Genomic DNA, 17,106 nt, shown 5'->3' on the forward strand with positions numbered 1-17,106 from the left:
GCTGCTACAATTGGCTCTGCTGCTAGAAAGCTCTATATTTGGTTTTGGGGCTGCAACGCAATTCTTTCCACCTTCCTGCGAGATTGGATGGAGGGTGAATAAAAAGAACACATCCTCTAGAAAAAGCATGGACCATCCTTTCCTTTTAATCCCTTGTAACATCTCCAAAGTGATGTTTAGCCTTCCATAAATCTTTCCACATAAAAACTAACACAGAGAACCTGTCAGTTCAGGAATCTGGTTTCAAGCAAGATAAGTCTCAAAGCACACATGAGAGCTAAACAGCTCCATTCTTTGGTAAGTGCTTTCCACTTTGAGGCTTGCATCAACTTCGACTAACTCTACAAAGTAAAATAGCAAAGATTTTCTTTCCCCAACCAGTATAGAATTGGATATGATCTTTCACTATTATTTTTCACAGAGATTTTTTAAGTATTCTCCCCTAGTTTTACAGACTGAAAGGGATCTTCAGTGACCGAAAGATTCCGCTGGAATTTATTATCGAAGAGCATTTACCACCTAAGACTGGTAAATGCTATATAAAAGGTTATCACATAACACTGATAATATAATCAAAATCTAAGATCTATTTTTTCCTTCTTCTATACCCAAATAAAATGTCTTTGTATAACTATCAGGTTAAGTTGTCACCATTCTTAAATACAGCGAGCGTTTGAGGTGCGGGGTTTTTTGTTTTTCTGTAGTGGAGAAGTGCATACAGTACCTGTTGTTATTCTTATGTGGTTCTTTAAAAGTTTTCATAAAGACAACAGGTTACCAGTGAAATATAGTATCAGCTCATCAGGTTCCTCAGGTGCTCTTCTGTAAAGCTATGAAATAACAGTTCATCTCCTCCTTGGAGAAACCTAACACAAAATTTTCACATACAATCACCATAAGGTCTTCCCTCCTTCCCCCCAGCTTCATATCCCACCCAACCCTTCAATTTCAGAAGATTATTTTTTTAAAAGAAAAGAAAAAGAAAGAAAATAAAAGAAAAACAGCTTATAAAACAGCAAAGAAAATAAAGTTATTTTAATATATATAGAAAGAGAACAAAATGAAACTTGAGGGAAAACTTACTGGCGTTACAGTTTATCCTGATACAGTCTAGATGGGGAAAAATAAATGAAAGATGAAATTGCATCCTTCAAGGTAACAGCTGCAGACATCCAAAAACAATCAGTCCACCCTTCCGGGGACAGACACACGCAAAGAGATGTGGCCATTTTATACTTATATACAGTCTGTACAAGTTCAGGAGTGGGTGTATATGTACAGTATATTCTACACAAATATCTGTTACATAAATATATATATATACACACATATATATACACATATGTATAGAGAGATATACCAATATACATATATATCCACACATTGACACAGAAAATTATTTTCTTTTTATAGAAACCTATGCATCTAAGAGTATCTTCTACTCCAGACCATAAGCTGTTGTGAATTACAATAAAAAAAAATTGATAATTAAGGCACAAAATATCTCCCTCAAAATGCAAGTCATACTCCAGTGTCATTTTGCTTTTTAAAGTACTTCAGCAATTTCTCTAAGAAGCTTGAAGCTCAAAGTCAACCTTTATACTTGGTTTCTTTTGAATTAATTTATATTGTTACTGCATAAATACACCATCTGTCCAACACAGAGTACCTGTAAAATCAGCCTATGAGATTTGTTGGTGCAATATTTAACCCTTTCCAGCTCTCCCAAAGACAGACCCTCTTTTCATTCCCCCAACACCAGCCCAGAACACTTTTTAGTATGTGCACAGACACACTTGACGCTGTCCATTCAGGCGAGGAAAGGGTTAATATACTGCCCAGTTGTGTCCTATCATAAAATGGCCACTTGCAAACAGCTAACCGCACGAACGCCCAGCCCAGATTTCAACTAGTTCTGGATGTTGGGAATAGTTTCGGTTTTGGTTGGTTTTTTTTTTGCTTGGCAGGGGGAACGGAGTTTTCTTTCAAAGGTCCCCAGCCCTGCCAGTTCCTCAGAGCCCGATCTCGTCTTGCTGTCTGAACGGTAAGACTGAATGGGATGCTCATAACGTTCAGGGAGAAGATGAAATGGGCAGTGAAGTGGCAGATCTGGGAACCTTTGCTAGCCCTGCTTCATTCAGAGGTTATAGGCAAGGGAGGGACAAAGAGGGATATAGAGAAAGAAAAATAAGAGTTATGACTGTGCAATCTAATAAATGGCAACCGAGGAGTCTGCACAGAGAAAACAAGCTGAGGTAGGACAGCCTGAGCTACAGGCCTTCTGAGCACTGCTTCTCTCATTTACCACACCAATGCTCAGCATATCTCAGGATACGACCCATGAAGAGGATCTTTCTTTCATAAAGGCCTACTTACAGCCTTGTGAACACCCATTACTGTGGTGTCTGACATGGGCAAGAACTATATCAGTGCTAGTACATATTTTGGGCCACGATGACCTTCTCTCAGGAAATCAAGGCCAGGTATAATAGCACCATGCTACTGAATATCCACTCTGGACAACTAAAGCTTTGACCAGCAGGGACGGCTGTATTTATTACAGAGATATGGCCTAGCAAGAGAGATTATACAGAATGGCAGAGGGATATAAAACAGTTTGCTGCTTAACTGGACCAATTTTATGTTTACTCAGGCAGATGTAGGAAAATTATTTCAGCAGCTGAAACTATATGCAATTATTAAAAAAAAATGAAAGAGGAAGGAATAAGAGTCTCTAAATAAAGAGCCGTAATGAGCAGGGACACACCAATCAGGAGCAGCATAGTCAGAGAGAGTCTGTTTTCAAGCAGAACTTCTCTTGAGAAAATCTGGGTTTGGTTTTGTGCGATTAGGTTTGTCATGTGTCGTCAACCGCAACAGAAAAGTGGGAGCAAACAGCCCTGGAGCAATTGCTACGATCACCATACAGTGGTGGCTATATCCCTTATAGGAGTTGGGGGTGGGGGGTGGGGGGGGTAAGGGGAGCTCTGAAGTACATGCTGGGGAACTTCCCTCTATGACCTGATGGAGAGCAAGAGCGAGAGAGGCTCCCAGGTCTCACTGCAAGCAAGTGAGATCAAGAGAGTTGTTACAGCTGGAACAACAGGGGAATTTCTTATGGGATAAACAGTAAGTGTCCCAGAAAGAGAAACATGGCTGGTCATCAGCAACATTCAAAGTTAGAAAGTAAACCCACTGTTGCGTTATAGGCGTCTGCAGAGAAGTTTTGCACTTTTAGGCTTTTTGCAGCCATACCGAAATAACTACATGTCCCAGGGCTTCCCCTCAGGCTGAGTCACGGACTGCTCCAGGTGAAGGGATCAATGTTTCAAACTGAAAACCAGTGTAGCCCTTATCCTGGCTGCTAGACTTCTATTTCAAAGGACAAGAGACCAAGTTACTGAGGGGGTTGCCCTGACAGCTGCCATGGTGCTATTAGATCCCCAGACTGTGCGAGCACGAAGGCTTTGCAATGCCATGCAATGGGGTGCCAGGCAGAAACATCCAAGCACGCTCCAGAAGAACCAGCCCCTGAACTGGACTTAGTCCAGCTGGGTCAGTGGGGATCCCACATGGCACCTAGGCAAGTGCATCTGCCTGTGCTGCTACACCAGCACCATCATACTCTTCATGCTACCTTCAAAGAACATGCATAGGTTTTTTGTTAATTTCCTTAATTCTGAGGCTTGTCAAAGCAACCAAAAAAGAAATTTCTAATCGTTAATATATGAAGGTGTTTTCTCACATTTATATCTGTTTTTAGAAAGGCAGAGTACCCATTTTTCCTCTAAACTCGTATAAAACTACAAATCCAAAGCAAATGATTGCAGTAATCCTCAAAAAAACCCTGGCAGTAAGGTGCAGGTTTAGCCTCGTCTTTGTGCTCAAAACAGCAGCAGCTGAGGAATTCAGGAATAATTAAAAAAAACTTCTTGGGATTCCTCCTGCACAGTACCAGGGCAATAAGGCTTCTGGTAATCATCAGCTGGGGCTCTCAGTTCTGTTACCAGCTTCTACTGGTAAGATTTGCTTTATTTAGGTACGTCTGCATTTGTGACTGAAAAGAAGTTGTCCCTCGCTTTAGCTTTTGAAGATGAGTATACCTAAACAGCTGTAAATCCAGTCACCTGCCAGCTGAGCAACTGGATGAGGAATCTGGAGGACAGCAGTAAAGTGAAAACACTCTATAACTGCATGGGAAGCAGGATAAGCTGGAAAGACCTTCTGCAGTTACTTTCTTTCATTATTATTCCTAATGTAAACCAGAAGCTGCTTCCTTAGTGTTCAGGTGGAAGATTTTCCAGAGCACATCACCAGGAAAATGGGCCAAAGACCCCAGCCTCACAAAAGGTTAAACAGCTCCACTGTAATTAGCTAACACTAGGGATTTGAATGGAGATATCTTGAGCAGCAAACAGAAGTCTCTGTGAATCAGGTCTGTGTTTCTTAACATTTGTATCTTTGTGCCTGAAAAGGGTGATATTTATTTGATAGTGCTAAAGCCCCAGGCTGTTTTTCCCTTGAATCAGGAATGAAGTCACCTTTGTTGTGTGAGGACAAAGTATTTGTTCCTTTTGATGAGCACCCACACGTGGTTGTAGAAGAGCACTTTAAGGCAAGCCTAGGACAAGAAAGAATATCAAGGCCTGATTGTTTCTAAGCTCACACTAGGTTATCTCCTATGAGGAAACCAGCTGAGGTCCTGTGCACACTCTTACTCCATGTTGTAGTGTGGCTCCTTGCCTCTCCCCTACTTGCATGCAGTCAGACTGTGCACCCACCTGCAACCAACAGCTGACAAATATCTTTGCATGTCTATGACAAAAATAAAATATTAAAAAATCAAGGGCTTTTGTATGCACTGATTATAGAAAAGACATTTATTGTTGAGAAACTGTGCATGGGCATATGCAGGCAGGTCTGTGCATTATGATTCGCACAAAGGAAAATTTGGCATAAAAGTTCACATACATCAAAAAAGAAAAATAAAAAATGTGCCTGCTGTGTTTGTATGCAGGAATGATAAAAGAAACTTGGCAATTTGGAGAGGCAAAGATGTCTTTGACACCCTTGAGCAGATATCTTACAAAAAGACACGTGAGAAGAACAACAGACCTGGCTCCGATTAACAGGAGGCAGGAAGTATTTATTCCAGTCACCAAAACCTGAAATACACTTTAATAAAATTCAGTGACACTATAACCCTCCCACTCATCAATGGGAGGAATAATGTGAAGATGGATCTCCCTACTGGACCAGCCATTTCTTTCCCTTTCTGCACATCATCTCAGCATCAAAAATTATTCCCAAGTACATTCCAAGCCACAATTTGCTTAATTTCTCTCTCTCCTTCCACTCTAGACCCATTTCTTCAGAGCCCTTCTCTCAACAGAAGTGAGATCTGTATCACATTTGGACTTCTAATCTTCACACAACAAACAAACCCCTGTGAGACTGTGCTGTCAACATGCAGATTGCAGTGCCTCGGGCACACACACAGAAACGTCTGAAACAACCTTCCTAGCCTCCCTTTCTTAAATAATTGTTCATCACTGCTCTTCCTTTCCCTCCCACCTTCTACAGCAAGCTGTCCATGCCCACCCGTGCCGGCTGTACGATGTGTCTATCCCCCGTTTGGACACCGAGTGCTGGGGAAGTGGGTGGGATATGCCAGCCCCTGCAGGCTGCTCTGTGCGCTCTGTTCTCAGGGCTGTTTGCTGTGCGGGCCGCAGGCTTCAGGCCTTTGAAGGGTTGAATACCATCTTTTGATTTACCATGGCTGATGGGGTATGGGAAAGCTTTACAACTGAAATACACAGATATTTTTTTTTAAAAAAAAAAAAAAAGAAAGAAAGAAAAAAAAAACCCAACATAGGAAAGACCTTTATAACCACACAAATGATAAGAAGTAATCAAATGGAATAGATCAAACAAGAGAAGACAGAGGCAGCTCTTATTAATAGTATTAAATGACTTATAAGAAAAGCACAATTAAATAACTCACCACTCAAAACAGTCTTTTTTTACACACGTCTGCCATGGGTTACACGCTTGGGAGGATGCTGACACCAAGCGTACTCAGGTCTTCAGAGGTGGTGCTAACTGTTTCTCACTGATAAGTGGATTTTGGCAGGGTCAGATAATGAAGATTTGGTTCTTATTTGTGACATTTTGGCTATGATCAGTCTCCTTAAAGAGTTAGATGTGACTTATAGTAAACAACTGAAAATGAATGGCTCTGTTAACATCATTCCTCCTCCAATTCTGTTTCTTTAACAGCAAGGTAACTTTGCCATTTTGATAGAAGTGAAGTCCTGTTTCAAGGAATATATCTGACAGCTTTATAAATCTGAAGAGAGGACAGATGAAGCTCAATCCAGGTTCCAACAGTCTAAACTACCTTTCTGTTGAGTTGGGCATAGAAGGAGAGTGGTGACAGGTTTCCGCTGATGCAGCCTGTAGTCACTTTTGTGGGAAGATTCAACCTCAACAAAGTTTCCAGCTGAAAAGCTGACAAATCTGGCATATACATTGCTTTGGTCCCTGCAACTACACAAAACTTCAGTTAACACAGGGTATGGCTTACACATGTCCCTGTATTAAACCATCAATGACAGATCTCTTTCCAAACATGTGTAGATCATATGCTAATTCTTTAGCCACATCTTTTAGATGCCAGGTAGTAAGAGTTGAGCAGTCCAGCTCCAGGCTAAGTAACAGACCCCAGCGATATTACAAGTGACCAATGTCAATCAGGCATACAATGCTGGCAGGCAGTATTTTCCCTTGTGGCCTGCCAGCATGATATAAAGAAAACTGGAAAGGAAAGAGTAAACTGTAAAAAATTATAAGTAATTCAGGATAATCTGAATATAACCTCCTCGTATTCACTTGTGATCTAAGTCTAGGAAGCCCTGAACACCCAAAAGGAGCAATTCCCCCTGTTCTCACAGATTTTAAAGGAAGATGAAGATGTAATAGAATCAAACCAGTGGTACATTTCTCAGAAGAAAAAATAATAATCTTTGATGAAGTCTGGCAGTTTTCATGCTGTAGTATCAAAGGTGATAGAAGCAGCACTTACTAAAACACTACCATATCCCTGGAGGGCTGTGAAGTATTCTCTCTTCAACAGAGAGAAACTACGGCATGCAAGGTAAAAGAACTGGCTCTGTGTTACAAGGAGTTAGTGTAGAACTGAGCTATTACTCAGCTGCCCCGTCACTTCTCCGACAGAAGCGTGACACTGCCAGTCTTCCTGCAATTAAGTATATCATCTGATAAGAAAATGGCTAGCAATAATTGCCAAGAAAGGAAATGGTGGGGAAAAAACCATCTCATTTTGCCAGATTATTAGCACCAAATGTGTTAGATCAGAAGATGCAGACAGACACACACACACACACACACATATATATATGTGCACTGGAGTTTTATGAAAGATTCTCTTTAAACATGTATGAACGCTCAACAGCAATTCTTTTGAGCTGTTCTCCAGAGAAATCCTGCAGACCTATGAAATTTTCCTTCACTTAAAGTTAATATAGGCAGATACGGCTATCATCAGAGTGTTGTTTCTCTTTATTTGGGAAGTTACTGTCATAGCTGAAGTTGATCTATTCCCTCTGTCCTCTAGGTCAGTCTGGATAGGGCAGCAACTGTTCCTATGGTAGCTAGACATTCAGTAGGGCTTTACACTTCTTCAGTCAAGCTAAACAGAGCAAATATGTAATCCAAATGAGAACTCTTGCATTTTCTTCTTCTTCTTCTTCTTTTTTTTAAATAAAAAGCAAAGGTTTTCATAGCCCTTTAGATAGAGATTCTTTGCTTTTAAGAGTTATGAACTTGTTTAAATGCATCTTCTTCTCTTCAGTTGCTTATTCCAAAAGCAGATACTAGGGTCTGACTCATACCTTCAAAACCAAAGACACTAGAAGCAACTTCAAAAAGCAAGTTAGTTCCAGAGGACGACCGCTGGACAACATATTGCCCAGGTAAGGAAGAAGAACCCTAAAATCACACTCAATCACATCTATGGTGCAGCAAGACCCTGATAAACTTACCATATCTAGCTAGGAGAGGAGTTAAAAAGCAAGAACCATTACTACCAGTATAGGTGCATAATACCTTTTTTGCCCTCTACAAAGCCACTACATGGTTTGCTCCTGACATCAGCAGAGCAGGGTTTTAAAGATGCTGATACTATTAGCTCAAAAAAATGCAAAAGCTTATTCCAGTGGGGCTTAGAATTCCGGAAGCTGACACAAGCTTTCCAGACCATGCACACATCTTCATATAGAGTACCCTACATATTAGAAGAGTTTTAACATTTCTCACTGTCATGATAGCTCTGCCTCTTTGAATCAAAATCTCTTCTTAGTTATATTCCTGGATTTACATGAAGCAACAAGTTGCATCACTGAAAAACAAAAGAAAGCTTCAACTTGTTTATTTACATTCTTTAAAAAGGCTATTTGTCATTCAGTACAATACTTAAAGACTGGCAAGAAAATGGATTGAGGCTAATCTAATAGCACATTAACTCTCAATTTTTTTTTCATTGTTGTTATTGTTGGACTCATTTCTAATTATCTCTTTTTATTATTTTCTGGATAAGTGTAACTCTAAGGAGACAGAACACAACCCTTTGGGATGGGGTGTGTGTGCACTGTTATTATTTCTACCTTCATTTTAATCAAGATACAATCAGAAACCCCCAAGCTTTTTTACTAGATATAGAAAGCCCTAAAGGCTGCAACATATACAATTAGAAAACAGAAATAATTAGCAAATTAGTAAAAGAGACAAAGTTGTATCAAATGCTGCCAAATTCTGTAAAGGGCACGGGATTCACAGGACTTCTGCTTGCCACCATATTCATTTTGCTTCCCTTCCACATTTGGCTTTGACTGTTTTGAGTGATGCTGGATGAATGAGGGATGTAACTGATCAAAAGATGGACCAAGCAGCATGTCTCACACAGAGCTCACCAGTCCCAGACCAAGAAAGGAAACTTAAAAACTTAAAGACTTAAAAACCAACACTGTCCATAACGAAGAACTGACAGCAAATCTTCATGCAGCAATGCGGAAGAGAATTTCTCTCCGCAAGAGATTATTATTATGAAAGTCTCAGCAGTTATTTTAGAAATCAGTCCAATCCAATCAAACCAACAGAAATTAAACAAAATTATTAAAAAAACATTAATCACAAGCCCAAACTAATAGTGAAGGGGCAGTGGAAGGTTTTTATACGATACCTAAATTGACCATAAGTTTGACACGGCCTCCATCCAGCTCCAGGCGCAGAGTGTCAGCAGAGTCTCGTGAGGTTGTTGCCATCAACAGCCCATAAGCACGCTGGGACATGAAACGGAAGGACACGTCTTCTGCTTCTGTATGCATGACCATAGGCATGATGATCTTCATGTACATGCTGCCATCATAGCTCAAGATAGAGGCCTCTGCAAAGAATCAGCAAACAATTGCAAAAAATGAAAAGTTATGCCTCTGTGCGATCGCCTCTGAAAGAACCCCGACATCTCTGGTAGAGCACTGTGCTACAGAAACCATACCGCTTGCCACAGAAATGTACGTAACTGGAAAAAAACACAGCAACTGTTGAACTGCATCCAGCAACCCCATGTGGCAAGTATGAGCAGCAAACATAAAGGCACGGTACTCACTACAGCTGGAGGCAGTAGTACCCATGGAGACAATCCCCACGGATGAGTGTGTTAGCACAGGGCCCTTTTTTGATAATGACCTGGCAAAGGCTCCGGTTTTCACATCTTCCAGAAAATGCCATCTCCTCCATTAGTCCAGCCTTCCCCAGCACTAGCTGTAACGACTACTTTAAATAATGTCTACGACACTTCTACTAGAGCATTTAGTCCTGCCTTTGAAGGCTCAGAGTTCCTATTTCTGGTACTCTTAAGAGCTGTTGCTTATTTAGAGAGAAATTTCATTCCATTGCTAGCACTTTAAAGAAAACCAGAAACTGTCTGAAGCACGTTTCTTAAAAGGTCTTTTCTACATCAGATTTGTGCTGTTTTGTGGTTTCATATTTTTCCCCTCCTTACTAACAACTAATGTTAGTAGAGCTCTGCTGACAGAACCGATGACACTGAAATGTAAATGAAGGAAGGAACAAACAAACTCCACTGTAAATTTAAGTGTCATTCAAACAGGAAAAGTCAGAAGAAGGAAGCACAATGAAAGTCAGGAGGAGGAAAAAGTAAAAAACGGCAAGGAAAGAAATTATATTTTTCTATCTTCTCTGAGGTTGTCAGAGAAAATGGAAAGTTCAGCTGAGGAAAGGAGTTACAGAACTTAACATTTTCTATTTGTTCAGGATCCTGCCTGCAGAAAGTGACATTCTTCTCTCAAGGGGCAGAATTAAAGTCTTGTGATAGAACTGCAGCAAACACTACAGCACGCTAACCATTGTTTCAGTCCGGGAATACGCTCCAAAGCATTTTTAGCCACAAAATTTACAAATCTACATAAATATTTTAATGTATGAATTGGAGCATCCCTTGTGCCCGCAGCCAACCCCTACCAAAGGCAGAGCTGTAGAGATCGTTCCATGTAGGACTTACCACGAAACTACATATAAAAATCTCAGAGGTTAGAAGAAAAAAGACCAGTTCAGCTCCCCAGGAAGGGGAAGGATTGCACCATAAAGAACTCTTACCACTGCCTCATCCAGTTTAGACAGTTTTCTCAAATGGTAGGGATTCCCATGTTGTAAAACAAACAAACAAACACACACACACACACAGACACACACACACACCCATCCCATCTAATTTAACCGACAGCAATCACATGTATTTGGAATCTAGATGTTCTCTCATGTTTCACCCCTTTATAAAACATTTCCCAGCCAGGCCACTCATGCTGACAGGAGCAGAACTTCTAGAAGGGAACAGCAAGCTTGGCAGAGCCAATCCTTACATCCTCTCAATGCCTAAATGTTAGAGTAGGGTAGATGGATGGGAAACTGAGGAACAGCTCCATGTCCATGCTGGAAAGGACCCATGGCTGGCTCCACAATGACCAGTAACAAAACATCAGTAAGAAATACACAAATGAGATGATAAATAAGGATATAAGTGTCAAGCTGATAAAGTGACAAGGGAGATGTGTATTTGATTACAAAATGTTTGGTGGGGATCACTGTGGTTGTGTCGGTGCAGCCACCCACCACACTAAGTGCTGGTATGCAGCACCCCTCTGGTCATAGGACATAAAAATCCATTAAGAGGAAAACTTCTCTGGGAGCACGATTAAAATAAGAAGGCTGTGAACAGCATCCCTACTCACCAGTTTTCTTAGCTGCGCTCCCCACAGACTTCCATGGTCTGTACACACAACACCCACTCAGCCATACATACACCTTCTGGGTACCAGCTGTCAGTGCTTCCCTGGGGACTCACATCTCTGCTTGGCCAAGAAACACAGAAGGAAAGAAAGCTGCTTTCTCAAGGTGGGGGTATGGTTTCCTCTTCTCAAAAGCACGATTTTCTTCTCCCTCACGTCTGCACCTCTTACATGCCACCCACAGCTGCAAGCTGGAACTAAATGTACTGTATATTATACATACACTCAAAGGCAATGCGTATGTACACACAAACTCTCCTTGCTCTCTTTCCTCTCTCTTTCTGTGGATTGTATTAGAAAATGCAGTCAAGCATGAAATGGCTCCTTTGACGCCTTCAGCTCAGATGTGCCTTGCATGAAACAGTTGCTTGCCCTAGCACCTGAATAGCTGTGAGAAGGGGGGGTTGGAGGACATCAGGACTATGAGTGGGAGTAGCCAACCCAAGTGCCCCAGCTCTGCTGCTTCCTTCTCCCCAGTACCGTGCATTTAGGTGCTTTGGAAACATGAGTGTTTCTGTAGACACTAGAAGACAATAAATCAGAAGTGTGTTAATAATGAGTCTCGTTAATAATGAGTCTCTTCCCTTCAAAAAGAATTTGTGTCCTTTAGCTCTACTGATCCCACTGCCAGAAAATTACTGTCCTTAGACAAGAAATCCCAACCATCATAATTATGCTTATGTAAGAAGGACCTGAAGAACACCCATAGCTGCTGAGGGTGGCACAAAATTCTAGACAGTGTTTCAACTGACATCCCACAGTAGCCTAAATCAGGTATTACTGTCCCTTCTCTGGCCAGTCTGCTACAGCTGGGGAGCAATGAATCCTTGTAACAAGAAGATAAAATTAAATAGCCTGAAATAGTTGAAACAGCCTCCCATACAACCATCGGAGTTGACGAGTGTTCTTTTGTGTGCTCTATGCTAACACGAGCCCAGCCCAGCTCAGACCACCAATGCGCTTGACATCTTTTAAAAATATAGATTTCATTCTCACCTTGCAAGTCCTCACCATCTGGAGTATCTAGATGCTTTGTCAACACATCTCCTTGCAAGCACACCATTCCCTGCAGCTAAGAAAATACCCTTTCAGAGGAGGCTATTGCCTAGTAGCAGTCATACAAATAAAACCTATCTCCTTGTCCTGACAGAGAGTCCCCAAAACTTGAGGAAGGCCTGCTACAGCTGAGCAACACATAGAGCAAATCTGGTCAGGGTTGAATATAACCTGGCAACGGCAACACCTAGGCGACCTCAGCCTCCTAGGCACCTGTGCTGGTGACTTCTGCCTGAATAGTGGCATCCATTCACGGAATGATCAGGGTTGAAAGGGACCTCTGGAGATCATCTAGTACAAAGTAAAGCAGGTTCTCCTAGAGCAGGCTGCACAGTCGTGTCCAGGTGGGTTTTGAATGTCTCCAGAGAAGGAGCCTCCACAGCCTCTCTGGGCGGCTTGTCCCAGTGCTCTGCCATCCTCAGAGCACACAAGTCTTTCCTCATCTTTAGACAGAACCTCCTGTGCTGCAGTTTGTGCCCGTTGCCCCTTGTCCTGTCGCTGGGCACCGCTGAAAAGAGCCTGGCCCCATCCTCTCAGTCTTTTCTTCTCCAGGCTGAACAGGCCCAGCTCCCTCAGCCTTTCCTTATAACACAGACACTCCAGTCCCCTCATTGCCTTCGTAGCACTTTGTCGGACCCTCTCCAGTAGCTCCCTGTCTCTCTGAAACTGGGGAGCCGGGCACTGGACACAGCACTCCGGATGAAGCCTCCCCAGGGCAGAGTAGAGGGGCAGGATCACCTCCCTCGACCTGCTGGCCACACTCCTCCTAATGCCCCTCAGGGTCCCACTGGCCTCCTTGGCCACCAGGGCACACTGCTGGCTCGTGGGCAACTTGCTGCCCACCAGAACTCCCAGGTCCTTTTCTGCAGAGCTGCCTCCCAGCCGGTCCCCCCCAGCCCGTACTGGTGCACATGGCTGTTCCTCCCCAGGGGCAGGACCTTACACTTGCCTCTGCTGAACTCCATGAGGTCCCTCTCTGCCCACGTCTCCAGCCTGCCCAGGTCTCGCTGGATGGCAGCGCAGCCTCTGGGGTACCAGCCACTGCTCCCGGTTTTGTATCATCGTCAACCTTGCTGAGAGTGCACCTGTCCTTTCATCCAGGTCATTGATGAATAGTCAAACAGGACCAGAGACTGTACGGACCCCTGGCAACCACCACTAACTGCAGGCCTCCTGGTAGACTTGGTGCTGTTAATCACAACCTCTGAGCTCTGCCATTCAGCCAGTTTTTGATCCACCTCACCATCCGCTTGTCTAACCTGCACTTCCTGAGGTTACCTGTGAGGATGTTATGGAAGAAAGGGTCAAAAACCTTGCTGAGGTCAAGCCAAAATCCACTGTTCTCCCTTTATCTACCCAGCCAATTCCATCATAGAAGGCTATTAGGTTGGCACGATTACCCCTTGGTGACTCCATGTTGACTGCTCCTGATAACCTTCTTTTCCTCCACATGCTTAGAGATGACATCCAATTTGATTGTCCTCAGCCATCTGCAGCAAGAGGACTATAGTGCTTTTGTTCAACACCATAAATACAGGCAGCAGCAGCACAGTTATCCAGGTTTAAAATACAGGCACATTCCTTCCACCCTTCTACTTTTTGGGTAGCTATTATGCTTGGATGTCTCACAGAGACATGCATAGGAGCAATAAGCGAAACCACATTTCAGAGACCCACAGATTTATACAGAAAAAAGATACAGAGTGGCATTTATTTGCAATCCCAAAGCCAGAAGCTTCACTGCCATTAGCTTGGAGAGGGGAAGAAGAAACCAGGTGCTGATTCAAAACCACCCTGACATAATGCCAGAGATCTGTGAAAATCAATGTTATTAACAGCGATTAGCTTCCCAGTCTTGTGCTCTGAGACCCTGCCAGCTTTAATTTTACACTTAGCATCCAAAGGAGCAATTCACTGCTGCTTCCCCACAAGGCTCTGCATAAACCTCCTGGGGATACAGCAACAGGCATATTCTTAGAATACAGACAAAAAAGTATTCAAGACCTCTTCATGCTCTTTCTCCTATTTTCTGACCTTTCTCTTGTATTAATCTCCATTCTTTGGCTCTTTCCTTTCTTCTCCCTTTTAGTTTTTCCAAAGTCTCCTGTTCTTCCCCATGGTTTCTTTCCCCTGCCTCCCAGACTACAATATATCTTTCTTCCTGAAATTTCCAGAAAGATGACAGTGAAAAAGAAGGAAAAAACATCCACCCTTCACAAGAAGTTTAGCTGAACTCATCAAGGGCCACAGTTCAGGGCACACAACGTTCTTCCCCCTATCTACATTTGTGAGAGTCAGCTCTGGCCACCCGCTCCCACCAAGCAGAGCTTCCAGAGACAAGTGTCACCAGCTGGAGGAGCACGGGACACCTGGCAAGGAGCAAGTGTCGAAAACAGGTATGCTACTTCAAAACTGTGAGGGAATACAGACCAAACTTTTCCATCTTTTTGCAAAAATTCAGATATCCTTAAAGAAAAAGTGCCAAAACTTTGTGTCCACAAAGCAGACAAAACTTTCCTGTAGGCATTAGACAGCACACCTCTTTCTATCCCATATCCACACACATGGCCACAAATAAAAACAGCCTTAGTTCTCTGAAAACCAAAATTACAGGCCTAACAAAAGAAAAAGAAATCCTCATTCCTGTCCAAGTGGATCCCATACAGATGCGTTTCAACAACAGAGGACCATCGGGTAATTTGGGGAGCCCAAACGTAATCACTCAGACTGAAATCTGACTGGGACCCAGGAGATAATGCTCCTTTTTTGGTGGAAAACTTGAAGTGCTCACATGCGGTTACAACCTTGCACGTCACCTGGCAGGATGGGGCCCAGGAGCTGCCCAGACACCCAAGGAGCTGAGCACGACCCGCAAATGGTGGCTGGGTCCAACCAAGAGCCCAGGAAACATCATGGCCATGAGGCAGGTCTGGGATCAGGTCTGGGATCAGGCTGGGAAGTCACTCCACCAGCCGGGGCTAAGATCAGGTGCCACAGCTGCCTGACAGGGCCACAGTGATAGGGATGGGACATGGGCCTGGCTTGGCAGGGCTCGTGGCCAGGGAGGGGGCTGGGCACCTGGAGACCAGCCTGGCTGATGGCCCCAGAGGGCAGCGGGCAGGCTGGGGGAGCCCTGGGGGCTGACACGGGGCTGTGGGCAGGCTGGGGGAGCCCTGGGGGGCTGGTGGGAGGCCATGGGCAGGCTGGGGGAGCCCTGGGGGGCCAGTGTGGGATCCTGGGCTGTGGGCAGACTGTGGGAGCCCCAGGGGGCTGACGCGGGGCTGTGGGCAGGGGGCTGTGGGAGCCTTTGGGGGCTGATGGGGAGCCCTGGGTAGGCTGGGGGAGCCCCGGGGGGATGACATGGTGCTGGGAGCAGGCTGGGGGAGTGCTGGAGGGCTGGTGGGGGGCCATGGGCAGGCTGGGGGAGCCCCAGGGGGCTGACATAGGGCTGGGGGAGTCCCAGGGGCCAAGCAGAGCCTGTGGGTGCCCTAAGGGCACTGGGCGGTGTGGAGCTGGTGGTACCATGGCTCTGGCACTGCTCCTTGCTGACCCAGAAGGAAAGTCCATGTTTACTAAATGCACTATGACACCTTTTGCAGCAAATGGCATTTTCCCTGGATGTCTCCCATCTAGGTGCCGCTGGACCTCACCTCACTTAGCCTGCCAAATAGCGAAAAGCAACTCGAAAGGATGTCGGTGTAATTCACTAGCACTGAGAGGGACAACGACAGAGAACCCAAAACCATCTTTAAATGCCCACCTAAAGAGAACCACTACATTAGAAATGAATTTTATTAGTCTAGCAGAATACCTTGCAAATAGTATCATTAATCAGCCACTGATAGGTTTACTGTGCCAGTAAGAACAAAGTTATTCTGCTTTAAAGATTTCAGCCTGACAAGATGTCAATGGCATTATCATCAGTTGTTATGCGCTGGAAACTCATGACGATAAAACAGTTAAAATCTTGGACACATAAAACCACAGAGATGTAAAGAACCTGGACTGGTTTTGCCTGTGTTTAATCTCCCCCACAGACAGAAAATATTTTTGCAACATGAATCCAAATTTTTCTTTGATCCATATTAAAAGGACACCTTCCTTCCCCGCTCCCAGTAGGTATACAGCTGCTTTATGAAAGGACTTTCATACCCTGAAGCTCAGTGTACCATTACCCTAGCTCTCTCACTCTGTTCTAGGCTAAGTAAACCCCTTCTGTTCAACTTCTCCCAGTTTTTATTTTCTACAACTTGCCTCTTCTGCTTCTCACCTTTGGCTTCTCTCTGACTCGTATACTACTTTCTTAAACTCAAATGGTTCTATTTGAGTAGTGTACATCAGTTAGGACCAAACAGGCACTAAAAGTAGAATAATAACATAAGACACCCTTATCAGTACAGTGTGTACAAAGTATTTCTAAAAGAGCAGCACAGAAGGGAGATAATAGAGCTAGCTTCAAGGCATTCATCACATTTTCAGGGATGCAAGAATACTGGTGCAACAGTAATAATTGTTATTTACAAGGCTGCTGCTATAGACAAAAATTGCTAGCAGATGTTTACATAGGCCAGATAACATCCAGGTGAATATTTTTCATCAAACACATTTTTTCAAAACCTTGCAAATTTATCTCATAAAATTATTTAAAACATTACATTACTCTTAA

At 43.5% G+C, this 17,106-nt stretch overlaps 1 protein-coding gene across 21 annotated transcripts in view; it reads right to left on the reverse strand.

Annotated features, from left to right (window-relative positions):
• Nucleotides 1-17,106, reverse strand: part of NRXN3 (neurexin 3) — a 1,021,997-nt gene that overhangs the window by 656,839 nt on the left and 348,052 nt on the right. For 18 of the 21 annotated variants that reach the window (XM_055812570.1, XM_055812560.1, XM_055812519.1 and 15 more), the window contains 2 exons: nucleotides 9,260-9,463; nucleotides 1,084-1,110 (listed from right to left, as the gene is read on the reverse strand). In XM_055812570.1, coding sequence (XP_055668545.1) covers nucleotides 1,084-1,110; nucleotides 9,260-9,463 — 231 coding nt within the window. The remainder of the gene's footprint in view (nucleotides 1-1,083; nucleotides 1,111-9,259; nucleotides 9,464-17,106) is intronic. The other 3 variants (XM_055812565.1, XM_055812456.1, XM_055812502.1) reach the window with 1 other exon arrangement.

The sequence above is a fragment of the Falco peregrinus genome, chromosome 1 (genome assembly GCF_023634155.1).
Source record: "Falco peregrinus isolate bFalPer1 chromosome 1, bFalPer1.pri, whole genome shotgun sequence".
NCBI classification, from domain to species: domain Eukaryota; kingdom Metazoa; phylum Chordata; class Aves; order Falconiformes; family Falconidae; genus Falco; species Falco peregrinus.